The sequence below is a fragment of the Convolutriloba macropyga genome, chromosome 12 (genome assembly GCF_964194025.1).
Source record: "Convolutriloba macropyga chromosome 12, txConMacr16.3, whole genome shotgun sequence".
In the NCBI taxonomy this organism is placed as follows: Eukaryota; Metazoa; Xenacoelomorpha; order Acoela; family Convolutidae; genus Convolutriloba; species Convolutriloba macropyga.
The window spans coordinates 38,946,647-38,974,492 of record NC_134479.1 but is presented as its reverse complement, the minus strand read 5'-3'; the positions used below and the strand labels follow the sequence as shown (position 1 = coordinate 38,974,492).

Here is a 27,846-nt window from a genome sequence, read left to right as displayed (position 1 = left end):
TCAGCTTAAGAAGCCAGCTTCCGAAGACAGAAAATATCAATGTATCAGATAAGAAATTAATCATTGATGTTACGGAATATGGTAAAACATCATTTGAGGCAGCAGTCCGATAGAGGAAATGGGAAAAACACCAATTAATGACGGAAAAGATTTAGTTGCTATACGAGAAAATCAAACAACAATCAGAATAAACACAGATAGTGAAAAAATCAAGAAGTTATATCAAAGGGATAACATCAAAGTTGAACAAAAAAACTCAAACAAGTAAAATTCAAACAAGCAAAACTCACAAAAATTAAGCAGAAAGATTTGAAAAGCCAAAAGTCAAATCGATTAGATCGATGATTAATTTATATCGCCAACAAGTTCACCAGGAAAACACAGTTGCGATGCTAGCAATAGCAGAACAACAATTCTGCCAGATACTATGTGAAGCAAGAAAAAGAAGGAAGGATTATTTTTAGCTAAAAAAAAACAGTTGGTCGCATCAATTGCGTAACATAAAATATATTTAAAAGCAACTCCCGAGCAAACTCAAAAGCAGAGGTCCAAAAGAAGAACAGAGAACTTCAGGCGAATAAAAACAGCACAGACACGAAGGTAAACATTTATTAAGTGAATACTTCACGTGCGACGACTCAAGAGCCAGAAAAATGAATTCAGTAAAAAACGACAGTCATTCATTACCGAAAGAAACTAGAAACGGAATACCGAACAAAAAAATCACTGAAATAGTATTCAATACCGTTTCACAGAGATTCAGCTTAAGAAGCTAACTTCCAAAGGCGAAACTATTTATATATCAAATAAGAAAATAATCTGTGATCATACGAAAGATGGTAAAACATGATTTGAGTCAGCAGACCGAAAAAATGGGAAAAATACCAACTAATGATGGTGAAAGGATTCAGTCGTTAAACGAGAAAATCAAACAACAATCAAAGTATAGTCCGATAGTAATAAAAATCAGGAAGTCATATCAGTGGGATAACACCAAAGTTGAACAAAAAAACAAACCGAAGTAAAATTCAAACAGCAAAACTCATAACAATTAAGCAGATAATGATTTGAAAAGCCAAAAGTCAAATCGATTAGATCGATGATTAATTTATATCGCCAACAAGATCACTAGAAAAACATAGTTGCGATGCTAGCAATAGCAGAACAATAATTCTGCCAGATAATATGTGAAGCAAGAAAAAAGGAAGGATTATTTTTAGCTAAAAAAATTAGTTGGTCGCATCAATTGCGTAACATAAAATATATTTAAAAGCAACTCCCGGGCAAACTCAAAAGCAGAGGTCCAAAAGAAGAACAGAGAACTTCAGGCGAATAAAAACAGCACAGACACGAAGGTATACAATTATTAAGTGAATACTTCACGTGCGACGACTCAATAGCCAGAAAAATGAATTCAGTAAAAAACGATAGGCATTCTTCATTACCGAAAGATGTCACATCAGAAACTAGAAACGGAATACCGAACAAAAAAATTACTGAAATAGAATTCAATACCATTTCACAGAGATTCAGCTTAAGAAGCCAGCTTCCGAAGACAGAAAATATCAATGTATCAGATAAGAAATTAATCATTGATGTTACGGAATATGGTAAACCATCATTTGAGGCAGCAGTCCGATAGAGGAAATGGGAAAAACACCAATTAATGACGGAAAAGATTTAGTTGCTATACGAGAAAATCAAACAACAATCAGAATAAACACAGATAGTGAAAAAATCAAGAAGTTATATCAAAGGGATAACATCAAAGTTGAACAAAAAAACTCAAACAAGTAAAATTCAAACAAGCAAAACTCACAAAAATTAAGCAGAAAGATTTGAAAAGCCAAAAGTCAAATCGATTAGATCGATGATTAATTTATATCGCCAACAAGTTCACCAGGAAAACACAGTTGCGACGCTAGCAATAGCAGAACAATAATTCTGCCAGATACTATGTGAAGCAAGAAAAAGAAGGAAGGATTATTTTTAGCTAAAAAAAACAGTTGGTCGCATCAATTGCGTAACATAAAATATATTTAAAAGCAACTCCCGAGCAAACTCAAAAGCAGAGGTCCAAAAGAAGAACAGAGAACTTCAGGCGAATAAAAACAGCACAGACACGAAGGTAAACATTTATTAAGTGAATACTTCACGTGCGACGACTCAAGAGCCAGAAAAATGAATTCAGTAAAAAACGACAGTCATTCATTACCGAAAGAAACTAGAAACGGAATACCGAACAAAAAAATCACTGAAATAGTATTCAATACCGTTTCACAGAGATTCAGCTTAAGAAGCTAACTTCCAAAGGCGAAACTATTTATATATCAAATAAGAAAATAATCTGTGATCATACGAAAGATGGTAAAACATCATTCGATTCAGCAGACGCAGGAAATAGGAAGAAAATCAACTAATGACGGTGAAGAGATTCAGTCGTTATAAGAGAAAATCAAACAACAATCAGAACATAGTCAGATAGTAATAAAAATCAAGAAGTCATATCAGTGGGATAACATCAAAGTTTAAACAACAAAAAATACAACTGGGCAAAATCATAAACAAGTTAGTCGCGTCAATTGGATAACATCACAATGTAGTTCAAAGCAACCCCCGAGCAAACTGAAGAACAAGCCTAAAAGCACAGCAGAGAACGTAGGCGAATCATAAAACCAGCACAGCTATCACGAAGACAATCGATTATCAAGTGAATACTTCACTTGCGACGACTCCATAGCCAGAAAAAATTATCTCAGTAAAAAATTAGTATCATGCATTCATACCCGAAAGATGTTACATCATAAACTAGAAACGAACGACGATAAACGATTTTTAAGTGAACACTTCAAGTAGGACGACCCACTAGCGATGACAGAACAATAACTCTGCCAGATATTATATGATGCAGAAAAAAATAGGTGGGATTATTTTTTGCTAAGAAAATGAGTTGGTTGCATCAATGGGATCTCATCACAATGTATTTCAAAGCAACTCCCGAGCAAAATCAAAAACCGAAGCCGAAAAGCACAGCAGAGGATTTCAGGCGAATCATTAAAATAGTACAGCTACGACGAAGAAAAACGATTATTAAGTGCGTACTTCACCTTCGAAAACTCAAAAGCCAAAAAAAGGTATTCAGTAAAAAATTAATGTTCTGCATTCATACCCGAAAGATGTTACATAATGAACTAGAAACGGAATCCAGATCAAAAAGATTCATCTTAAAAAGCCAGCTTACGAAGACAAGCAATCAGTGTATCAGAAAGAAATTAATTAGTAATCATACGAAAGATGCTAAAACATCATTTGAGGCAGCAGTCCGATAGAGGAAATGGGAACAGCACCAATTAATGACGGAGAGGAGATTCAGTTGCTATACGAGAAAATCAAACAACAATCAGAATATACACAGATAGTAAAAACAATCAAGAAGTCATATCAGTGGGATAACAACAAAGTTGAAAAAACAAAACATACAACTGGTCAAAATCATAAACCAATTGCTCGCGTCAATTGGATAACATTACAATGTATTTCAAAGCAAATCCCAAGCAAACTGAAGAACAGAAGCCCAAAAGCACAGCAGAGAACTTAGGCCAATCATAAAACCAGCACAGCTACCACGAAGATAAACGATTTTTAAGTGAATACTTCAAGTGCGACTACCCACAAGCCAGAAAAAATTTATTCAGTAAGAAAATAATATCAAGCATTCATACCCGAAAGATGTTTTATCATAAACTAGAAATGGCTTCCAGAACAAAAAATCATTCAGATAGTATTCAACACTATTTCACAAAGATTCAGCTTAAAAAAGCAACTTCCGAAGACGAAACTATTAATGTATCAGATAAGAAATTAATCAGTGATCATACGAAAGATGGTAAAACATGATTTGAGTCAGCAGACCGAAAAAATGGGAAAAATACCAACTAATGATGGTGAAAGGATTCAGTCGTTAAACGAGAAAATCAAACAACAATCAAAGTATAGTCCGATAGTAATAAAAATCAGGAAGTCATATCAGTGGGATAACACCAAAGTTGAACAAAAAAACAAACCGAAGTAAAATTCAAACAGCAAAACTCATAACAATTAAGCAGATAATGATTTGAAAAGCCAAAAGTCAAATCGATTAGATCGATGATTAATTTATATCGCCAACAAGATCACTAGAAAAACACAGTTGCGATGCTAGCAATAGCAGAACAATAATTCTGCCAGATAATATGTGAAGCAAGAAAAAAAGTAAGGATTATTTTTAGCTAAAAAAATTAGTTGGTCGCATCAATTGCGTAACATAAAATATATTTAAAAGCAACTCCCGAGCAAACTCAAAAGCAGAGGTCCAAAAGAAGAACAGAGAACTTCAGGCGAATAAAAACAGCACAGACACGAAGGTATACAATTATTAAGTGAATACTTCACGTGCGACGACACAATAGCCAGAAAAATGAATTCAGTAAAAAACGATAGGCATTCATTACCGACAGATGTCACATCAGAAACTAGAAACGGAATACCGATAAAAAATTATTGAAAAAGAATTCAATTCTATTTCACAGATTCTGCTTAAGAAGCCAGCTTCCGAAGACAGAAACTATCAATGTATCAGATAAGAAATTAATCAATGATCATAGGGAATATAGTAAATGGGAAAAACACCAATTAATGACGAACATATTCAGTTGCTATATGAGAAACTCAAACAAAAATCAGAATATAGTCAGATAGTAAAAAAAAGAATTCATAGTGGGATAACCATTGAACCAATGAAAAAATACAACTGAGCAAACACATAAACCAGTAAAATTAAAAAGACAAAGATTTGCAAACCAGCGAATTTCTCCAAAAGGCAAACCAATTAGATTGATGATTAATTTGCAACCCAGTTGAAAATGATCTCAACAAGCTCACCAGGAAAAGAAGTTGAGACACTAGCGATGACAGAACAATAACTCTGTCAGATACTGTGAGGCAAAAAACAGGTAGGATTATTTTAATTTAAGAAAAAAAATCAGTTGGTTGCATCAATGGGATAACATCACAATGTGTTTCAAAGAAACTCCCGAGAAAACTCAAAAACCGAAGCCCAAAAGCAGAGCAGAGGACTTCAAGCGAATCATTAAAACAGTACATCTCCAAAGAAGACAAACGATTATTAAGTGCGTACTTCACCTTCGACGACTCAAAAGCCAAAACGTATTCAGTAGAAAATTAATATTCTGCACTCCTACCCGAAAGACGTTACATAATGAAATAGAAACGGAATCCAGATCAAAAAAATCCTTGAGATAGTATTCAATACTATTTCAAAAAGATTCAACTTAAAGGGCCAGCTTAGGAAGACAAGCAATCAGTGTATCAGAAAAGAGATCAATTAGTAATCCTACGAAAGATGTTAAAAAATCATTTGAGTCAGCAGTCCGATAGAGAAAACGGGAAGAATACAAACTAATGACAGGAGATTCATACGAGGTGGTTATACGAGGAAATCAAATAACAATCAAAATAACGTCAGTTAGTAGTTGGTCGCATCAGCGGGAAAAAAACCAGAATGTGATTCAGAGCAACGTCTAAGCAAACTCAAAAACAGAAACCAAAAAACAGGAAGTCACATCAGTGGGATAAAATCAAACTTGAACACAACAAAAAATACAACTGAGCAAACCCACAAAACAGTAGAACCCATAAATTTTACAAAGATATAGATCTGAGAAGCAGCGAAATTCTCCAAAAGGCATACTGATTAGATTGATGATTATTTGGAACGCAAGCAAGGTCACAGGGGAAAAACAGTTGCGAGACTAGCGATAGCAGAATAATTCTTTCAGATACTATGTGCAGCAGAAAAAAGATTACTTTTAGCTAAATAAAAGAATCAGTTTGTCACATCAGTGGGATAAAATCAGAATGTAATTCAAAGAAATTCCGAGCAAAAACTCCAAACGGAAGGCTTAAAACGTCAGGAGGGTCATAAGAATAGCAACTACCATGAAGATTAACGACTATTCAGTCAATACTTCATGTGCAAAGACAAAATAGCCAAAAAAGAAATTCAACAAAAAAACTAATATCATGCATTCATAACCGAAAGATGTGACATCATAAACTAGAAACGGAATCCAGAAAAAAATAAAGATGGTATTCAATACTTTTTAACAAAGGTTTAGCTTAAAGAGCGAGCTAGCGAAGACAGAAACTATCAATGTATCAGATAAGAAATTAATCAAAGATCATACGGTTAAACATCATTTGAGGCAGCAGTCCGATAGAGGAAATGGGAAGAAACACCAATTAATGACGAACATATTCAGTTGCTATATGAGAAACTCAAACAAAAATCAGAATATAGTCAGATAGTAAAAAAAGAATTCATAGTGGGATAACCCTTGAACCAATGAAAAAATACAACTGAGCAAACACATAAACCAGTAAAAACTCATAAATTAAAAAGATAAAGATTTGAAAAGCAGTGAAGTTCTCCAAAACGCAAACCAATTAGATTGATGATTAATTCGCAACCCAGTTGAAAAAGATCTCAACAAGATCACCAGGAAAATAAGTTGAGACACTAGCGATGACAGAACAATAACTCTGTCAGATATTATATGATGCAGAAAAAAATAGGTGGGATTATTTGTAGCTCAGAAAATGAGTTGGTTGTATGGATCGGATAACATCACAATGTATTTCAAAGCAACTCCAGAGCAAACTCAAAAACAGAAGCCCAAAAGCACAGCAGAGACAGCAGATGACTTCAGGCGAAAACAGCACAGCTACCACGAAGACAAACGATTATTAAGTGCGTACTTCACCTTCGACGACTCCAAAGCCAAAAAATGTATTCAGTAGAAAATTAAAATTCTGCATTCATACCCGAAAGATATTAGATAATGATCTAGAAACGGAATCCAGATCAAAAAAATTCTTAGAGATAGTATTCAATACTATTTCAAAAAGATTCAGCTTAAAAAGCTAGCTTACGAAGACAAGCAATCAGTGAATCAGAAAAAAATTTTTTAGTAATTAAACGAAAAATGGTAAAACATCATTTGAGGCCGCAGTCAGATAGAGGAAATGAGAAGAAACACCAATTAATGACGGAGAAGATTCAGTTGCTATATGAGAAAATCAAACAACAATCACAATATAGTCAGATAGTAAAAAATCAAGAAATCATATCAGTGGGATAACCGTTGACCCAACAACAAAATACAACTGAGCAAACACTTAAACCAGTAAAACTCATAAAAACTAAAAAGATTAAGATTTGAAAAGCAGCGAATTCTCCAAAACGCAAACCAATTAGATTGATGATTATTTGCAAACCAGTTGAAAGATCTCAACAAGGTCCCCAGGAAAATAAGTTGAGACACTAGCGATGACAGAACAACAACTCTGTCAGATACTCTATGATGCAGCCAAAAATAGGTGGGATTATTTTTTAGCTAAGTAAATGAGTTGGTTATATGAATGGGATAACATCACAATGTATTTCAAAGCAACTCCCGAGCAAACTCAAAAACCGAAGCCTAAAACCACAGCAGTGGACTTCAGGCGAATCATTAGAATAGTACAGCTACGACGAAGAAAAACGATTATTAAGTGCGTCATTCACCTTCGAAAACTCAAAAGCCAAAAAAGGTATTCAGTAGAAAATTAATGTTCTGCATTCATACCCGAAAGATGAATGATGAACTATTAATGAACTAGAAACGGAATCCAGATCAAAAAGATTCATCTTAAAAAGCCAGCTTACGAAGACAAGCAATCAGTGTATCCGAACGAAATTAATTAGTAATCATACGAAAAGTGGTAAAACATAATTTGAGTCAGTAGACCTATAGAGAAAATGGGAAAAAGTCCCAACTAATGACGGAGAAGAGATTCAGTCGTTATACTCGAAAATCAAATAACATTCAAAATAAAGTCAGATAGTAGTTGGTCGCATCAGTGGGAAAAAACTAGAATGTGATTCAGAGCAACGTCTAAGCAAACTCAAAAACCGAAACCCAAAAACAGGAAGTCACATCAGTGGGATAAAATCAAACTTGAACACAACAAAAAAAAACAACTGAGCAAACCCACAAAACAGTAGAACCCATAAATTTTACAAAGATATAGATCTGAGAAGCAGCGAAATTCTCCAAAAGGCATACTGATTAGATTGATGATTATTTGGAACGCAAGCAAGGTCACAGGGGAAAAACAGTTGCGAGACTAGCGATAGCAGAACAATAATTCTTTCTACTATGTGGAGCAGAAAAAATAAAAAGATAACTTTGGGCTAAATAAAAGAACCAGTTGGTCGCATGAGTGGGATAAAATCAGAATGTAATTCAGGGCATCTTCCAAGCAAAACCCCAGACGCAAAGCTTAGAACGTCAGGTGAGTCATAAGAATAGCAGCTACCATGAAGATTAACGACTGTTCAGTCAATACTTCATGTGCGAAGACCCATTAGCCAAAAAAAGAATTCAGCAAAAAACTAATATCATGCATTCATACCCGAAAGATGTTACAACATAAACTAGAAACAGAATCCAGATAACAATTATTGATAGTATTCAATACTTTTCAAAGCTTAGCTTAAAGAGCCAGCTAGCGAAGACATAAACTATCAATGTTTCAGATAAGAAATTAATCAATGATCATACGAAAGATGGTAAAACATCACTTGAGTCAGCAGTCCGATATCAGAGAAAATGAGACAAATTGCCAATTAATGTCAGAGGATAATCCGAGGATACAAAGATAAAGCAACAAAAAATGATTTGATTGATGAATAATTTGCAACGCCAACAAAGTCATAAGGAAAAACAGTTGCGACACTGGCGCTAGCAGAACAATAAATCTGTCATGTACAATGTGAAGAAGAAAACAATAGGAGGGATTACTTTCAGCTAAGAAAAGAAATCAGTTGGTTGTATCAATGGGATAACATTACAATGTATTTCAAAGCAACTCCCGAGCAATCTCAAAAACCGAAGCCCAAAAGCACAGCAGAGGACTTCAGGCGAATAATTAAAACAGTACAGCTACAACGAAGACAAACGATTATGAAGTGCATACTTCACCTTCGAAGACTCAAAAGCCAAAAATTGAATTCAGTACAAAAACGTATTCGAGCAAAAAATTAAGGTGACAAGGAATATTTATCACACTACAGCACAATGATTCAAAAGTATTGAGTTAAAACCTCAAGTCAACGATTATTGAGTCAACGATTATTAGTCAAAACATCAAGTGCGCAAATTAAATAGTAAAAGAAGAATTCCGCAAAAACTTAAAATCATGCAATCATACCCGAAAGATGTTACATCATAAAACTACAAATAGAACCCAAACAAACTAGAAAATTTATTGAGGTAGTAATTCACAAAAACTATTTCACAAAAAAGATTCAATTTCTAGAAAGCCAGCTAGCAAAGACAAAAATTATCAATGTATCAGATGAGCAATCAGTGATGATACGAAAGACGGCAAAACATTTGGGTCAGCAGTCCAAAATAAAAGAAAATGGGGCAAAATACCAATTACTGACGGAGAGGAGATTCAGTCGTTTTTCATCAATCCGTACTCAGATAGTAATAAAAATCGGCAACTCACCTCAGTGGGATAACCAACGTTTAACCCAAAATAACAACTGAGGAAATTCATTAACCAGTGGAGTTCATAAAATTTATTTTAAAACTGTGCCCAAATACAAAGATAAAGATTTGAAACACAGCAGAGAAATTCTCCAACTGTCAACTTAATTAGTTTGATAAATTGCAACGCCATTTGAAAACGAGCAAAAACTAAGGTGACAAGGAACATTTATCACACTACAGCACAATGATTCAAAAGTATTGAGTCAAAACCTGAAGTCAACGATTATTGAGTCAACGATTATTAAGTCAAAACCTCAATGGCAAAAATTCAAAAGTAAAAAAAATCAGCAAACACTTAATATCATTCAATCATACCCGAAAGATGTTACATCATAAAACTACAAATAGAACCCAAACAAACTAGAAAATATATTGAGGTAAAAATTTCACAAAAACTATTTCACAAAAATGATTCAATGTCTAGAAAGCCAGCTAGCAAAGACAAAAATTATCAATGTATCAGATGAGCAATCAGTGAAGATACGAAAGACGGCAAAACATCATTTGGGTCAGCAGTCCAAAAAAATAGAAAATGGGGCAAAATACCAATTATTGACGGAGAGGGTATTCAGTCGTTTTCATCAATCTATAGTCACATAGTAATAAAAATCGGCAACTCACCTCAGTGGGATAACCAACGTTTAACCGAAAATAACAACTGAGGAAATTCATAAACCAGTGGAGTTCATAAAACTTATTTTAAAACTGTGCAAAAAAAACAAAGATAAAGATTTGAAACAGCAGAGAAATTCTCCAACTGTCAACTTAATTAGTTTGATAAATTGCAACGCCATTTGAAAACGAGCAAAAACTAAGGTGACAAGGAACATTTATCACACTACAGCACAATGATTCAAAAGTATTGAGTCAAAACCTGAAGTCAACGATTATTAAGTCAAAACCTCAATGGCAAAAATTCAAAAGTAAAAAAATTCAGCAAAAACTTAATATCATTCATTCATACCCGAAAGATGTTAAATCACAAAACTAGAAATAGAACCCAGAACAAACTAGAAAAAAAAATCTATTGCGATAGTTTTCAAAACAATTTCACAAAAATGATTCCATTTCTAGAAAGCCGGCTAGCAAAGACAAAAATTATCAATGTATCAGATGAGCAACCAGTGATGATACAAAAGACGTCAAAACATCATTTGGGTCAGCAGTCCAAAAAAATAGAAAATGGGGCAAAATACCAATTATTGACGGAGAGGGGATTCAGTCGTTTTTCATCAATCCGTACTCAGATAGTAATAAAAATCGGCAACTCACCTCAGTGGGATAACCAACGTTTAACCCAAAATAACAACTGAGGAAATTCATTAACCAGTGGAGTTCATAAAACTTATTTTAAAACTGTGCCCAAATACAAAGATAAAGATTTGAAACACAGCAGAGAAATTCTCCAACTGTCAACTTAATTAGTTTGATAAATTGCAACGCCATTTGAAAACGAGCAAAAACTAAGGTGACAAGGAACATTTATCACACTACAGCACAATGATTCAAAAGTATTGAGTCAAAACCTGAAGTCAACGATTATTAAGTCAAAACCTCAATGGCAAAAATTCAAAAGTAAAAAAATTCAGCAAAAACTTAATATCATTCATTCATACCCGAAAGATGTTAAATCACAAAACTAGAAATAGAACCCAGAACAAACTAGAAAAAAAATCTATTGCGATAGTTTTCAAAACAATTTCACAAAAATGATTCCATTTCTAGAAAGCCGGCTAGCAAAGACAAAAATTATCAATGAATCAGATGAGCAACCAGTGATGATACAAAAGACGTCAAAACATCATTTGGGTCAGCAGTCCAAAAAAATAGAAAATGGGGCAAAATACCAATTATTGACGGAGAGGGGATTCAGTCGTTTTCATCAATCTATAGTCAGATAGTAATAAAAATCAGCAACTCATCTCAGTGGGATAACATCAACGTTTAACCAAAAAAACGTTTAACCAAAAAAACAACTGAGCAAATTCATAAACCAGTGGAGTTCATAAAACTTATTTTAAAACTGTGCCCAAATACAAAGATAAAGATTTGAAACACAGCAGAGAAATTCTCCAACTGTCAACTTAATTAGTTTGATAAATTGCAACGCCATTTGAAAACGAGCAAAAACTAAGGTGACAAGGAACATTTATCACACTACAGCACAATGATTCAAAACTATTGAGTCAAAACCTCAAGTGCGAAAACTCAATAGTAAAAAAGAATTCAGCAAAAACTGAATATCATGCATTCATACCCGAAAGATGTTAATCATAAAACTAGAAAAAAAACCCAGAACAAACAAGAAAAAAAATCTATTGAGATAGTATTCAAAACTATTTCACAAAAATGATTCAATTTCTAGAAAGCCAGCTAGCAAAGACAAAAATTATCAATGTATCAGATGAGCAATCAGTGATGATACGAAAGACGGCAAAACATCATTTGGGTCAGCAGTCCAAAATAATAGAAAATGGGTCAAAATACCATTTATTGACGTAGAGGAGATTCTGTCGTTTTGATCAATCTATAGTCAGATAGTAATAAAAATCAGCAACTCATCTCAGTGGCATAACATCAACGTTTAACCCAAAATAACAACTGAGGAAATTCATTAACCAGTGGAGTTCATAAAACTTATTTTAAAACTGTGCCCAAATACAAAGATAAAGATTTGAAACACAGCAGAGAAATTCTCCAACTGTCAACTTAAGTTGTTTGATAAATTGCAACGCCAGTTGAAAACAAGCAAAAACTAAGGTGACAAAGAACATTTATCAAACTACAGCACAATGGTTCAAGAGTATTGAGTCAATACTTCAAGCGCGAAGTTTCAATAGCAAGAAAAATAAATTCAGCGAAAATTAATACCATGATTCCTTAATCCGTAATAAAATAAATCATTGAGAAATTAATTATCACCCAAAAGATGTTCAGAATCGGAATGTTACTAGAAACGAAAACCAGAACAATCTAGAACATATTTATTAAGATAGTGTACAACACCAGTTCAGAGATATGATTCAATTTAAAAAGCCAGCTAACAATATTCAACTTTATTATTATATATAATTCACTCAAACTGAAACAATAAAATCAAAATATGAAACACATTATCCACAAAAAAAGCTGCAAGTTTGCGCCATAAAATTGACACCTTGATTGATCCATTCTTCAGGTGAAAACTTAATTGGCAAAAGAAACATAATCAACAGATAAAAATTCAGTGATTATACAGAAATAGTAGAACATAACGTTTTTCTCAACATTACGGATACAAAAATATGTTCAAGGACAGAAATATCTGGTGAAAAAAACCGGAGTTAGTCACTAAAATGTAAAACTACTCCAAAAAATTCAGCCAACTTTAATTATCCAATCGATAAAAAACTAATCAGTAATCATACGAAAGAGTAGACCACCATAAGGAAATGTAACCAAAAAGACCTCGAGCGAATAAACAGAAAGATGCACCAAGCTAAGATTAAACACTTACTCAAGATAAAAAAAAACAACGGAGCAAGTAAACTATGCCACATAAAAAGCCAAAAGCGAAATAGACTTGCTCAGGGTTTCGATAGCAAAACATAAGCGGAAAATAGCCGTAATTGATTCCCACACCACCAATTGGGATTGGAAGAACAGACAAAATTGAAATTAGTTTTCGTATTAAAAATTATTATGCGCGCGCTATTTTGATTGGATATTCTAGTTTGACACACTATGAGGGGCTAAATGGGGTGAGCACTAATACCATTAAGCATTAGAAAAAATCAAGTAGAAGACATCTAAAACTGGGCTGCATCGCGTTTCTACTCCTGATTTGGTTTTTATGACTCCGTTCAATTTATATTGCTTTGCACTTTAATCGGAAGCACTTTGATCAGAAGAAGCAAAGAACAAAACCAGCCTAGAGTCAAAACGATTTCATGCAAAATAATGAACAAGTTGTGACTTACGGTAAAGCGCAACACATTTTTATCCGCCAAAGTAGAAAAAACACAGCTGGCAGATTGCTAAAAATAGCCTAAATAGCTTCGTAGATCTAAAGAACGTCTTAAAAAACATTAAAACAAATATCAAAAAACTTCCTCTTTTCATTAGAGGATGAGATGTTACAATTTGATTAAGAATCTGTATAAGTTATTTCTGGGTCTATTAGCTGCTCTCAAATAACCTGCATTTAGAGTGACACACACCCATTTGACCTTATCCCCTTCAATTAAATTAAATAAAAGTCAATTTCAAGATGAGGAAGTCATTTTTGAGAGTGAGGTAAAGTCACGTGTGACCAAAAACCTAACCACGCAAATAAACAAAAAAATTCGCTCCACTAAGTGAACAAAAACGTCAAGCACGCACTTCAGTTGAAATTGCATTAATGAATGAACAAAAAGCAGATTCCAAGTGGATGTGACGTAATATGGTCGTAACAAAAAACCTGATGACGAAATAAAAACCAAGAGAAGACCAATAATAGCCCCAGCCATCGCTGTGCGGTTATTGGAAAAAAATAGCCCGCAGACTGCCGGAATAGCTGCAAATAGGATTTGATTGCAGTAGCATAGAGATAGAAACAAATCTGAAATGGAAAAAAGTTATCGCGGTCACGTTAAAAACTTTAATTCAAAGGGGTGTATCATTGAGAAAAATTTTAGATACAAAAAGTTTTGACAACGAAGAGGTTAAAACCCCAATACCCAGCGTTGTAATCACAACCATTAAACATAACCGACTAACAACAGGCGAATTGCTCTCAAACGACTGGCGATCGGTTGCTAGTACCCAGCTGGGGTTTAGCCATGCTAGTATTAATGGGGGTAGGGGCGGGGGTTGGGAGGTCTGGACGAGAGGTCTGTCCAAATCCCCAGGTGGAGGTTCGACTGAGGGTCAAACTTTTAAGATTAAGATTAAGAACCTCCCTTCACACCATAAAATTGTCTCTTCAAAACAGTTTTGGTGAATCACATTCATAGAGACTGGTAAAGCGTAAATTTCTAAGAGAATTAATTAAATCACTCTTAAGAGAACTTCAGATCCTAAGAGAACTTAAATCCCTAACAGCTCTTCATCCCGTTTGCGAGGAAGAAAAGTAAATTTAATTCAGGTGCTCTAGTCTAGATGAATTTTTCTTTATGGTCACAAAAAGAGTTCACCACACCGGGATTCGAACCATGCACCTCCCGATCCCTCACCAGAAGCACTGCCCACTAGGCTATCGGTCCCTTCTTGTTGCAATGCTGCAATCGTTTTTATTTTAGCAACAAGCTTTACTTCGGAGTGAGAACAAAAGAAATCACTCAAAAATGAACGAAAGCGTGAAAAAGACACTTAAGAATGTTCTAGAAAAACGCAAAAACGGTCAAGCAAAAAATTTTGCATAAAAAAGACCAACACGTTTACAATAATTGCTACGAACTTTGTTCGAGAGCAATTAATCACAGTACTACAAAGTGTTCAACATTAAAAGGTACAATTTCACGATCCTATTTATGATCAGAAATTTTAAGGCAAATCCTATCCTTTCAGGACACTTCTTTTCTGTCCAGTTATATTAACCTGTTGGAGGGAACCCGTAGAGTTCTCGTCTCCTGTTTGACACCTTCTTCCAAATCGCTCTCCGAAACCCCTATAGGTTTCATTACAGGTGGAAGCACAGTTATAGATTCCATCGTTGTATCCATCAACACAGCCAAATCACGTCTGAAAATGGCCATTACGTGATTTTTAGCAAACAATTCGAAGCTTATTCAACGCGTAGACAAAATCACAAACTAGTGAAAAACCAAAACTGGGCTTAACTGATGGATTACGACACTAAACTTCTAGTGATACTTCCAAAAATTGATAATCAATTCCTGGAAAACTTAATTGCACAAGACTTGCTTCATCTGTTAATGTTCCGCAAAAACCAATTAAATTATCTCAATTTGCTTTTGAATACAATAAATAAACAATACACAATCAAAATCCCCATAAAATTGACATTATTTACAATATTACAATTCAACTCATATTTAAGATATGGTGCCGCTTCAAAGCTGTTGAGCAACTTTGAAGCCTGAACGGATTGTTGGGTAACAGCGTTATAGGCAACGTCCACGAAAACGTCTCGTAATTGGAAGGCGAACCGTAATTTATAATTTGATCGTCGTTTTCTTCATCAAACGAAGTGTTCGTGAACTTCGTCGCGATGTCAGGATGACTTTCAGTTGATATTATAAACGTGAATTGTAAGCTCCATGAAAAGGACACCAATTCTGTGGAAAAAGATGGAGTAACGGAATGAGGAATCGGCAAAGAAACTTCACATTGTGAGAGATCTGCAACGTATTCGCATTTGGATCCGAACGACTCTGGTTGCGCCGTTGACAAGGAATCGAGTCGGAACTGTTCGGACAGCTTTTCTTCACATTGCAAGCTCACAGTGTATTGTAGACAGTACCGCGGGAAAGGGTTGAATTCAAAGAAACCTGCAACAATATTTAATTTGATTAACAATATTATTTATGAATAATAACAGTAATGGACAGCAAAGAGAATAGTGTAATTAATTCAATTCGTTTCTCAAAGATGAACCGTAACAGTACTTACGCAAGTAACAAAAATATAAAAATCTGTCGAAATAAATTAGGTAACAATTATAGCAATGAAAGTTGCAACTAGAGGCAGAAGCATCTTTTTCGCAAAGCCGACAAATCCCCCCCAAAAATAGCATGACATCTATTAACACCTCCATACGTACATTCTGCCGTAATAAACATCTAAATTTACACAAGTTTCTGAAGAAATCCGATCAAAATTAGGAAGCCAAAAAATCTAACCATTAATCTCTTCTCCAATGCGGAAGCATGACTTGGCTAGAGAGAACTTGGCAATCTCTGTTTGTCCATTCCGAACACTGTATGTGACGTGACCATTCCCACCACCACTAATACTTCCATTGACACCCCTGTGACTCAAACTCTGCATCGCAATTTCAGCCTACAAAACACTTCGATTATCCCAAAAAAAAACTCAGTGACTTCCCACAAAAATCGTTCGAATCACGAAAATCATTTGACCCGCGAAAATAATTCGACCTCTCATGTCCTATCCTTTTGTACCATGGATCCTATTATATAAGACGCAAATCAAGCATGAATCAGATGCTCCACCCACCAAAATTGTGGAGTCGATAAAAGTGAAGATCCTATAATTGAGTAGAAGCCAGAAAAACAAAATAGGGATTTAAGGCCTTGGTTTATTTACATTCACAAAGATAGGACGCGTTGTTAATCACAAAAAGAACAAGCATAGCCTGCAGATTGCCAGAAAATAGCCGCAATAGCTTCGTAGATCTGCTGTCTCAAAAAAAAACAGTAACAAAGACAGACCAAAAAATTCGTCTTTTCATTGAAGGCTGATTAGTTATATTTTGATTAAAAATCTGTATAAGTTTTCGCTGCCTCTATTAGCTGCTCTCAAATAACCTTCATTTAGAGTGGCACAGCCATTTGACTTCTCTTTGAATTAAAGTAAATAAAATTCAATTTCAAAGTGAGGAAGTCATTTTTGAGAGTGAGGTAAGTCAAGTGTGACCAAAAATTTAATCACGCGAAAGAACAAAAAAAACTCGCGCTTAAAATGACGTCACGCACGCAATTCAGTTGAAATTGCATGAACGAATGCACAAGAAGTGGCTGTGACGTCATATGTCCTAACAAAAATCTTGACGAAATAAAAAAAACATAGCAGGACAAGTCTTGACGTACAATTCAAAGAACCTTCATTGACTAAAAAAACTAGACCTAGAACGGACTATGAGTGAATCGGAAAAACCATTTAGGAAAAAATCCGATCAAAAAAATCGAAAAAAACAGTAAAAACCAAAGTGAAATTGGCGCATGTGAACCACTTGCGAGAAAGCGAATTTTTGTTCAAAAACCGTTTCCTCACTCTACCTTAAAATTAGAGCGAAAAAAATTCACGCGGCAAAACCACTCGCTTTTTCGCTCCATTTCCTGTTTCGGTGTGACCAAAATCACTACTGCAATTTGACTTCAAAAATCATGAAAATGTGTGAACAGATCTTAAAAAAAACATAGCCGGAAGAACTCCGGAAACGACTTGAAGGAAAAAATAGCCCAAATTTATGACTAAACAATTGGAACAACTATTATGATCCCTGAACCTCCACAAAAACCATTAAAAAGTAAGGAAGAAGAAACGGCATTCAAAAACAAATTCAACAAAAAAGAGAAAAACTTGAGTTTTTTAACTTGTTTTTTTAATAGTACAAGGAAACATAAAGCCGAATAAGGTCAGCTGACTCAAATAACCTTCATTTAGAGTGACACACACCCATTTGATCTTCTCTTTGAATTAGAGTAAATAAAAGTCAATTTCAAAGTGAGGAAGTCATTTATGAGAGTGAGGTAAGTCAAATGTGACCAAAAATTTAATCACGCGAATGAACAAAAAAACTCGCTCCACTAAGAGCGAAAAATGAAGTCACGCATGCAATTCAGTTGAAATTGAATGAACGAATGAACAAAAAGTGGCTGTGACGTCATATGGTCGTAACAAAAATCATGACGACGAAATAAAAAAAAACCAAGAGAAGGCCAATAATAGCCCAGCTATCGCTGTGCGGCTATTAAAAAATGGTTTTAAAATTTCCTGTCCATTTTCCTCAGAAAAAAATGATAAATACCAAGAACACTTTAGTCAATTGGTATTTTGAAAACTCATTAGGTAAAAAGCTTCTATCCAAATGCCACTTAAAGCATTAAAACAAAAAAACAGTCACGTGAACAAAAAAATTTCGCTCGCTTAGAGAAAATTTTTTCACACATCAATTTCTCGCTCTCTCAAAAACAGCGGTATGAACAAAAAACACTCTCTTTTAGCTCCGCTTTTCACTTTTGTTCCGCACCAAAATCACTCCAAAATTTTTCACGCGTTTCATTTCCCGCTTCAAAAATCACTCCAATAAGATTGATTAAAAAAAGGACTTCTCCAATACTCCTCTTCGAGTCGTAAAAAAGACAGCGCCCCAATACGATTCAAATTCTTTGGATTGTAAAAAACCAAGAGAAGGCCAATGATAGCCCCCAGCAATCGCTGTGCGGCTATTTAAAAAAATGTGGGTACTGACCTGCATTATGACGTTTTGGTTCAGTTCCTCAGTTGACTTCTGATACACCTCCGACTCTTCAACAAAAGGATTGTCAACGTCTTTCTTTTCTGAGGGACTTTTTGGCGAAGCTGAAAAACAGCAATTCAACACATTATTACAAGGATTGTTAAAATGGGCGTGTTTTCCAGTTGGTCAAACGGTGGCATAAAATCGATGCATTAAAAATAATAGTCATTATCTGCCGCATAGGAAATTTGTTAACAGATGATCTCGCGTTTGCCGAAGATATCGAGAAAATTTGAAAAAAAACGAAGGAAAACAAGAATAAGCTTAAGTATGCCAGCTAGCCATATAAATACTTCCTTGTTGGGCAAAAAAATCAGCCACCACCTTATATTTAATTGAACGGATGCTGTCTATGTTCACGCGAACACAAATGTGACTATGCCAAAGACAAAATGGAACTTCGATGCTCTCCTACAGTGCAGCAAATGGCGAAACGGCTCGGCAGCTATAACAACACAAAAGATCTTAATTGTTACTGCTCACCCAATATGGCTGACAGGTTCTCCCCGTGCAAACTATTACACAGTGTCAACACTCGAATCGGACACTTGATCAACTGCATAGGCTGTCCCACCTTCTGAAAACCGAACAGCAGTTTATACGTAAATCTGACAGTATGTCCGTTGAATGACGTCGGAATCATTTCAGAAGACAGGGGAAGTTGAACAGCGAATGAGAAGGACACTGATTCTTGAGGACCTATAAAAATTCAAAATTGATCAGATCTTACAATGTCAACAATGGCTGCTTTTTATTACAATTTTTAGAAGAGCAGACCTAAGCTCAAATCGCAGCAGATGATTTCTGGTTTTGTGCAGAACACATTGTAGCCCTTCTCGTCCTAAAATAACATTGGAGTTCACTTTTTGCAGAATTCATGGTTTTATCACTATTGTTAGGCCGCTTTAAAGGATGCGTGACTAAGCTTACAAAACCTCACATTGGTAGTTCATTGAAAATGGCTAAATAAATTTGCGTCTAAATAAAATCAAGGTATAGAGCTTCATGAGTTTTTGTAACTTAATGCAACTCAGAAAGATTCTTCTAACTATTCGACACAATTATTGCTTTCTTCGCGAGATCAGAAGACAGAAAAGACTGACACCTGTGCAATGCTGAATGAAGTCTTGGACTTGGCAGCACCCAATTGGAACTTTGCTTTATTTGAGAGGGATGTTGAGTCTGAGTTTGTGAAGAATTGAGCCATTTTTGCTTCTACTGCCTCTTTGTTCACTTTGTTGCCATTAACCGCACACCTGTGAAAATCAGCAACTCGCCTATCATCAAAAACGCATTGTGTATCGTGCTACACCGATAAATTTCTAAACACATTATCAAGATGGTATTGTGGTATACAACCAACGCCTTATTGTTATTCAAGTACGCTTAGAGATAAGTACAACTATTAAAACTTAAGAATACTGAATATTGAAAAATATCTACAAGCTAATTTCAGGGATTCTAATGCAATCTGTAATGATGTACTGTTGGTGCCAGACTGGTGCCTACATATATAAATTCTTGACGCCAGACTGTGTCCACCTCAATATGTTAACAGTGAAAATATGGTTAGAAAGGTAATGAAATTCAACTGAAAAGATCAAGACGCAACTCTCAGCTAATTATCATTCAACACATAGCGCACAGAGCTCTTCCGCGCGTGTCTATGAACCGCGGCTATCAACAATTCTTAAGTAAAAACGAATGCAAAAACCTTATATGTCAACATCACAGCTTTTCGAGTAGGATATCGTTGGAGAAATGTTTGTAATGTCAAAGCAACATTGTTATGAGCCTTGACGATAATTTGGCGGATCTATTCTGTTTCAGTCCCCACCACCTTCGTGGGCATATAAAGTTTGCGCCCTCAGGCGCATGTACTGTATTTTTTATACAGTAACGTGCTATATAACAACACAGTTTTTAAGAGGGAGCAAAGAAACTGGGAGGAAACAAAATAGTTCCAATTTGGCTATATATTCTGATATTTTTCTTACCTGCAGGCCAGTTGACCAGTGGCAATAGCCAGTGTGTCCTCTTGGACATCGTTAGACTGTCCATCTGTCTGGCTGACATCGCAATTACCACTGCTTTCTCTGGCATTCTCAATAGTCAACTTCACCTTGACCTGTTCTCCGGCCAAGAAAACTGGATCTCGACCAAAGTCAACTTTGCAAACCAACATATCCCAAAATAAATCACATCTGAAAAGACACGAAAATACGAACCATAACAAACAGTAGCTGTGAGAATTCAGAGTTGTCTCTTCAACTTAACATGCAAAACTCTATTCCATGTCGACTCCCATTTGTATGCACAGATCTGATAAAGGAAAAACGCTTATCCATTTAACTTATTCATCGCCAATTCGGATTTATTGCATTTCTAATTGACACTGTCTTAGTTATTGGAAAAGAGTTACTCATTGTGTGGAGTTTAGTGACTTATGGCGCGGAAATTAGTGACGAATGATTGTCCCAGGTTTTCACGGTAGCGCTTTGTGAAATTTGACTACTCATCCAATTTTGAAACTAAATAAGCCTAGTTTAACTCGTTTCCAAACGCTTCCAACTCTTATCTTAAAACATGGGTCGCAAAAATGCCCGACAAAATCGATTTTTCGGACATTGGCCACGTACCGATGATTCGAAGTTTTCATAATCTTTAAACAAAAAACAACTGACCGCTTTGTCAGCCGAGATTGTAGAAGTCTACGAACATTGAAATTTACAATATTCTCATATATTAAAACAATTTAACAAACAGTTCAGACACGTTGATATGACATCGTTAACTTATATCTTCGACTGTTTCCTGGTCAAAAATTTCATAATGGCATTTATACATTCTTCAGACGTCCATCTTTCAACTAAACGCTCGCATTCTTCTTTGTTGACAGCCATCAATTTCTCACGTTGTTTATCTCTAATCAAACCTTTCGAGTAAAGCAAACTTTTCCGAGGCAATGATGCGTAAAATTCAAGTCTCTCTTGTGAAATACGCTGAAAATCGCTTTGCTCTATAACTTCGTTGACTATATTTCGCTCCATAGCTTCAACTGCTGTGATTTTCTTTTCGTAAATGAGCAACTCGACAGCTTTTGCGTGGCCCATAAGCTTGGGGAATGTGTATGATGAACAACCTTCAGGTGACTGGCCCAGAGAAGGAAAAGGAGTGTGGAATGTTGCGTTTGATGACGCAAGCACAATGTCGAAAAGTCCTGAAGATACGCGCATTTTAAATTAAAAGTTACTAATTTACCATTGAAGGACAAATGTTCAAAACATTATCAAGAAAATTCAATAAAGTGTTCCCTCGAAAACCCTTTCCTCAAATTCTACTTATCTCTTATATTGGGTATTAATACAAAACTCAGCGTTAACCCGAACCAGAACCCAACGTTAACACTAGTTTAGAGCTTCAATTGTAAAAAAAAATTAAGCATTAACGTCGGCGTTAAAATAGGGACATCGAGCACAGAGCCTCAATCCCCATATATCCACACAGATGGAGTGGCCAGCAAAAGAAAACGTTTTTCAGCTTGTCCTTAAAACAAAATACCAGTTAGAATACTTCGTTGCTGAAACACCATCAATAATTTTGAAATTATTTTCAATCTAAAAAAATTTTTTTCAATCTCCATTTTTATCTCCTAGACTGTTTTTTTTTGTTTCTTGCCTTTCGACTTACCGTCTTTACTGATTAAAGGTACATTAGTTTGTAAGAGAAAATTCAGGTGAAATGAAAATGAAAGAAAAGTTAGTTCAGCAAATTACTGATGGTATTTCAGCCAATCATATCAGAGCCTCCTTGAACAAATACCGCTTCTACTTGCAAAAAGAGGGAAATCCTCTTCTACTTCCATATTTCATGAGGAAAATCATTCTCTAAATTTCTTAAGGCAGAAATGCGCGTCAACTATCCTAATGTTGTGACTGGAATTCCCACGGCCGGTCCATTGACCAAAGCAACTAATGGCTTCGGAAACTGGATAAAACTGTCCACAAATGTCTCCAATCGAACTCCAGCGGCTGCGGCTGCTTTGTAAATGTCACCACCATGTTCTTCCGCCAATTGTCGGAATCCACTTAAATCGTTGCCCGCTGAGTAGAAGGGTCCGTTGCCTGAAACCAGATTAATACAATATGCGCAACAAAATTTACAATTTAAAATCATAATATGACGCTGAAACATCATAAACGGATATCTTACTCCTTAACTCTATATCATTCCTGTTTGATGCCCCAAAGATTTCGTAAGAGAAAATTAGACTTTTTATGTAAAGAATCTCAAGAAAACTTATCCCCCATTTTTGAGCTACCTATATAGGCCGAGTAGTCTCAATTGCCGACTCGAAGCAAGTTCTCTCAATTTACCCCAAATTTTGTGCAACTTATATAAGGCGAGTAGTCTTAATTGCTGACTCAGCTGATGTAAGGGTGTGTTCTACACCCTGACAACCCAGTTCCTTTGTCTAATCCTTTTGCAGCTCCCAAATTTGTCCTTCGTTCCACACAACCTTGGTGGAGGACACAATCACTATTGCGAAAGAACCAAAGACATTGAACGATGGCTAAAGGGGTGATTGTGGTAGAAACTTTTCAATGTAAGAAGTAACATCGCAGCTTTGATGCAGAGTAAAAAACATATATTGCACTGTGCCTTGTCACTGTCAAAAAATGAATTTGGAAAGACTGCTACACTTCTAAATTCAGACAAAACTCCTGAACAGTAGAACCATCAACGAATTGAAATTTCTTCGTTCAAAAGGATCAATACCGTACGAATTCGATTACAATTTACTTAATTTCTTTTCAAAAAGAACGTCGGCTACGTCCCCCAGCAACTTGAAAATGCAGTTACCTACCAGAAACCAAACAAAACCAAGAAAATGCGCAAAACATGAGCCACTTTTGAACATTACAAACTCGGGGAAAATTGCTGATGTTTTCTCAAGTGTATATTGGGCCATAGTGACCACTTTGGAACAAAAAAAACAACCGTGTCAGCCCCATAGCAGTTGAAAAAGTGTTGAAATGTCTTGCCTCCAAGTGTAGTGCAAAACTGCATCGCAAGCAGTAAAGAATCCTCCACAACTCGTACTGGCGATTGGCGCCCAAGAGTTGAATAAAATGAAATTGATCAATTACTGGAATGTTGCCTGCACAATTCCAAAAAAACTGCCTACACAAATTGGCTTATAATCTTTGATCAAATGAACTATAAACACAAATATCAGCTCAAATACTTTTCTCGACTGTATCACGCAAGAGTACTCGTTTAAACAAGCTAAACTACTCAAGCAATTTAAAATGGCAAACGGACTGAGTAAACTTGATTCGTACCTGTAATGGCTGCAACTACAACGTTTTCATCTTGAGCTGCCTCATTCAAAGCATTTCCGATTTCTTCGTAACATTTCCAGTTTATCGCGTTGTACTTTTCGGGCCTGTTAAACGTTATTTTGCAGTAACCATCTTTCACTTCATACAGCAAAAACTCAAATTTCGATTCTGCCGTTGACTTTCCGGTTTCTTTCGATTCCTCGGAAGACGACGATTCATTGGTTATTAATCCCTCGACGACGCTGACGTATTCCTGCATGGCGTCATCTTTGCTCATGTCTTTCAAGTTTGTCCATGCGTCCCATTTTGCTTTCGCTACAAAATTGAGAGCTCCGGGTTTTGAGGTTGTGTTTGCACCCTAGACATTTGATGCTCATTTCAAAAACAAAAGCTAGAGAAGCCATTTTTAAAAATTAAAAGCAGGGCTGCATTGAAGGATTGCTGGTGTCGAATTTTCCCCTCCCCTCCTCTGAACTTTTTTCAAGTGTTTACATTGATAGCAAAACAACGAACTTACAATAAACTATTAGCAATACGACTCATGTTATGTAATTGTTGCGTGAAGCGGACAAAAATTTCAGAAAAAAAAATATCTAATGCAGTAATACTTACAGAATATTAGAAGACAACAGGAGTCAGGCTAAAGTGAAACAAAATGAGCATCAAACTTTCCTGTGTTGCCTGTTTAAAAAGAGCGTACATCTTTAGTTTGACTTCGTTACCGGGATCTTTCTTCAAACTGTTGACTTTTGAGGACATCTCTTCAAACTTGCTTTCCAAAGTTGACTTGGACATTCTTTGGAGCAAATTTGTGTTAGCTATCGCTGCATGAGGCTTCAGAAATGGGGTCGACCTACTTCCGAATTTGGTAATTGATGAAATGATTCTATTTGAAGGCATTACTAAATCTAAAACTTGAAACAGCTAGCCCACAGCAAACGGATGACCAACATTTTTCCTCTGCACAATTTACTGAAAGAAACGTTAAAATTCAACTCGAACTTGATGTAAATCCTTGCTATAATAATCTCAATTTAACAAATTCTGGAACTTAACAGTTGATGAAACTGCAGATAACACTCAAAGCAGTATATAAAAATCATATCTCAAATTTTAAATGAACCAAAAAAATAGAACACAATAGCACAACTTTGGAGCGTTCACAGAACAAAAACTTAAAAATTTAAAACTCGGCACCAAGCATTTTTAATGCAATGAAAAAAAGTTTAATTGCAACATTGACACAATAAACAATCAACAATTATCAAAATCTGATAGACAAAACACATTAAACTTTTTCTAAAATGAGGTTCTTCGTTTCGCATTTCCTGATCCCTACTTTAGATCCCAAAAAGTTACTAATATAACAGCCAATAATTCTTGTATCGATTATGGTTCTGTTCGTTGAAATTAAAGAATATCGTCTACAGCATATAAGTTAGGGGTAAATCCACTATCATATCAACCAGTTTATTCTTCATCTTGATAAACTGCTTTTTGAACTCAATTCCGCACCCCTTTGACATTCGAACGTCCACCAAGTTCAAATCTTTCTCGCCAGTACCAATAGCTGCAATTTTCCACACTAATCTATTAGATCTCGAATCCATAACAGAAGCCGTGATTAAATTAACTTCGAACTTGTAAGATATGCCGTTATGTTCGAGGTACCGTTTGATTAGGTTCAGAGTTTCAGACTGGCTGCCCTTTGTGAAAAATCTGGTCATTCGGTTTACTTTTTTGAATTTCTGCGATCCAGGGCCTGTTTGTGTAACTGATATTGCACCCAAATCATTCGGCTGGCTCATGATAAAGTCTTTTGTGGATCGTGTCAGCTCAGGCGATGCTCCTCCACTAGCGAGGGAAACCTTTCCTGGGGTTCTGATAGGGCTGGAAATATTCGGCTGGCTTTGAGCCATACCATGGCTAAAGTCCGGCAATGGACTCCTACAAGGCGAATTTTCAATTCGATTGCAGGCCATTTTAAAAGGTCTACTAGGCGAGTGTGCAATGGGCGATGACCCGGGTGAAAATTGTCGTTTTCTAGACGCCTTTGCAGCTTGAGTTTGTCGAACATACCAAGTTTCTTTTCTTATATTTGGTATGGTCAGCCTTTCAGCTTGTTTCAAATGAAGAATTTTCAGAAAGAACCCTAAAGCAATTGTGTCAATTTTAGGCCAAGGTGTGTTATAATACTTCTTTTCCGACCACAGCTTGAATTCTTGACAATTTAGAGTCGGTTCGTCCCACGGAAGCTCGCCTGTCATCATGGCCGACAGAACGATTCCACAAGACCATACATCAATCGGCTCAGCATAAAAATAGCCGCCTGACAAAATTTCAGGCGCCAGATAAGCCGGAGTTCCGCATCGAGTATTCAACTTTCGTTCTTTACCCTTCATTTTAAACAAAGTCGCCAACCCGAAATCAGAAATTCTCAAATTGCAATCTTTATCTAGAAGCAAATTTTCAGGTTTCAAATCTCTATGTACAATACCTTTGCTATGTAAATATTCAACACCATCCAGTAATTGTGTGAAATATTTGAAGGCCTCTTTTCTGGGCATTCCAATATCCGGCTCGATTCGATCGAAAAGTTCTCCGTTTTCTGCATATTCTAAGAAAATATACATTTGATGGCCATCAGACGTGGGTCGGTCACCGAAATATTTGATCACGTTTTTATGTTGAACAAGTTTGTGAATTCCTGTCTCTTTCCGAATTAACTCTCTGTTTTGGTCTGACAATGCAACAACTTTAACTGCTACGTAGATGTTGTTTTCTTTGTTTATGGCAAGATGCACTTCTCCATAAGCACCCTCCCCTAAAATTTTTCAAAAAAACTAACAAACTCGTATTTGACTATCAATAATATACATTCATGATTTTTCTCATTATTAACAAGAACAGTTGGGCATAATTACTACCCCACCAGGTGCGATCCGAACAAATAGTAGCTAAAACTAGCTAACCGTACATTGCACAAACAAATATTACACCAAAAACGTTCAGGAGAATCTGTTCTGGGAGAGAACATTCTGTTCTGAGAGGAAACATCCAGTTTTTGCCTCAAAGGTTTCTAAGCTTTTGCCAGTTTTGACAGATAAATTTTGAAGCTTAATAGCTGAGAGCTGATAACGAGACCCCATCTTGCAAAAATCTTGCCTCTAATAAAAAAGATGCCTCCGATGCAAAAACCCGCAATCATCAAAAAATTACCCAGAACGTCTACGAGTTCCCATCCTTTGATAAACTCCTTGGATTTTTCAGGTTGTTGTTCCAAAGACAAATCTTGCATTCTGAGCTCATTATCAGCGTGATTCTGTGCCAAAGGTTTAGTCTCTGTTGTTGTGAACACATTGTGACCGATTTGATTCGGTATAGTGGCCCCACTTTCGGACAGCGTGGGACCAGGGTTCCGGTTCTCTACGTTTGAATCATTCATAAATATCTGCAAAGACAGAGAATCCGTTAAACTTCATCAAAACATATCCGAGCTTATAAATTCTTTAAGACAGTTCGGCAAAAGATTGATGACTAATTTCTCATAAAATTCCAATAATCAGAAAATACTTAAATTTAATGCAGATTTCTGTTATAAATCTCAGGTTGAACAAAAAGCTGACAGCCTTGACTTTCCAAATCCTTAAAGTAG

The 27,846-nt window shown here is 35.8% G+C and overlaps 4 protein-coding genes across 4 annotated transcripts in view; all 4 read right to left on the bottom strand.

Moving 5' to 3' along the window:
* Positions 1-15,391, bottom strand: part of LOC142350358 (RNA-binding protein pno1-like) — an 86,272-nt gene extending 70,881 nt beyond the window's left edge. The window contains exon 1 of the mRNA XM_075402195.1: positions 15,219-15,391. Within this exon, the coding sequence (XP_075258310.1) occupies positions 15,219-15,376 (158 nt within the window). The 5' untranslated portion in view covers positions 15,377-15,391. The remainder of the gene's footprint in view (positions 1-15,218) is intronic.
* A 179-nt stretch (positions 15,392-15,570) lies between these two features.
* Positions 15,571-21,406, bottom strand: LOC142350355 (RAB6A-GEF complex partner protein 2-like). The gene is made up of 7 exons (XM_075402193.1): positions 20,844-21,406; positions 19,952-20,102; positions 19,624-19,687; positions 19,330-19,545; positions 18,799-18,908; positions 16,484-16,643; positions 15,571-16,132 (listed from the first exon to the last, which is right to left on the bottom strand). Exons 1-7 carry the CDS (start codon positions 21,029-21,031, stop codon positions 15,666-15,668), a joined length of 1,356 nt encoding a protein of 451 aa, XP_075258308.1. The 5' UTR covers positions 21,032-21,406; the 3' UTR covers positions 15,571-15,665.
* Positions 21,407-21,547: 141 nt separating this feature from the next.
* On the bottom strand, positions 21,548-25,120 carry LOC142350356 (enoyl-CoA delta isomerase 2-like). Its single transcript, XM_075402194.1, has 4 exons — positions 24,866-25,120; positions 24,192-24,551; positions 22,772-22,970; positions 21,548-22,068 (listed from the first exon to the last, which is right to left on the bottom strand). Exons 1-4 carry the CDS (start codon positions 25,089-25,091, stop codon positions 21,642-21,644), a joined length of 1,212 nt encoding a protein of 403 aa, XP_075258309.1. The 5' UTR covers positions 25,092-25,120; the 3' UTR covers positions 21,548-21,641.
* Positions 25,121-25,170: 50 nt separating this feature from the next.
* On the bottom strand, positions 25,171-27,638 carry LOC142350354 (serine/threonine-protein kinase Chk1-like). Its single transcript, XM_075402192.1, has 2 exons — positions 27,411-27,638; positions 25,171-27,015 (listed from the first exon to the last, which is right to left on the bottom strand). Exons 1-2 carry the CDS (start codon positions 27,634-27,636, stop codon positions 25,616-25,618), a joined length of 1,626 nt encoding a protein of 541 aa, XP_075258307.1. The 5' UTR covers positions 27,637-27,638; the 3' UTR covers positions 25,171-25,615.
* Positions 27,639-27,846: the final 208 nt, after the last annotated feature.

What these genes read in the sequence shown, in the direction of transcription:
- LOC142350355 (XM_075402193.1), bottom strand. Translation starts at nt 21,031, where the DNA reads ATGTTGGTTTGCAAAGTTGACTTTGGTCGAGATCCAGTTTTCTTGGCC. An exon ending in CTTCATTCAGCATTGCACAG is followed by an intron (nt 19,688 to 19,951) that starts GTGTCAGTCTTT and finishes ATGTTATTTTAG; the next exon opens with GACGAGAAGGGCTACAATGT. An exon ending in CTGCTGCGATTTGAGCTTAG is followed by an intron (nt 19,546 to 19,623) that starts GTCTGCTCTTCT and finishes GAATTTTTATAG; the next exon opens with GTCCTCAAGAATCAGTGTCC.
- LOC142350356 (XM_075402194.1), bottom strand. Translation starts at nt 25,091, where the DNA reads ATGCCTTCAAATAGAATCATTTCATCAATTACCAAATTCGGAAGTAGG. An exon ending in TGTAGTTGCAGCCATTACAG is followed by an intron (nt 22,971 to 24,191) that starts GTACGAATCAAG and finishes ATCTGGTTTCAG; the next exon opens with GCAACGGACCCTTCTACTCA. An exon ending in GGAATTCCAGTCACAACATT is followed by an intron (nt 22,069 to 22,771) that starts AGGATAGTTGAC and finishes GCGCGTATCTTC; the next exon opens with AGGACTTTTCGACATTGTGC.
- LOC142350354 (XM_075402192.1), bottom strand. Translation starts at nt 27,636, where the DNA reads ATGAATGATTCAAACGTAGAGAACCGGAACCCTGGTCCCACGCTGTCC. An exon ending in GGAACTCGTAGACGTTCTGG is followed by an intron (nt 27,016 to 27,410) that starts GTAATTTTTTGA and finishes GAAAAATTTTAG; the next exon opens with GGGAGGGTGCTTATGGAGAA.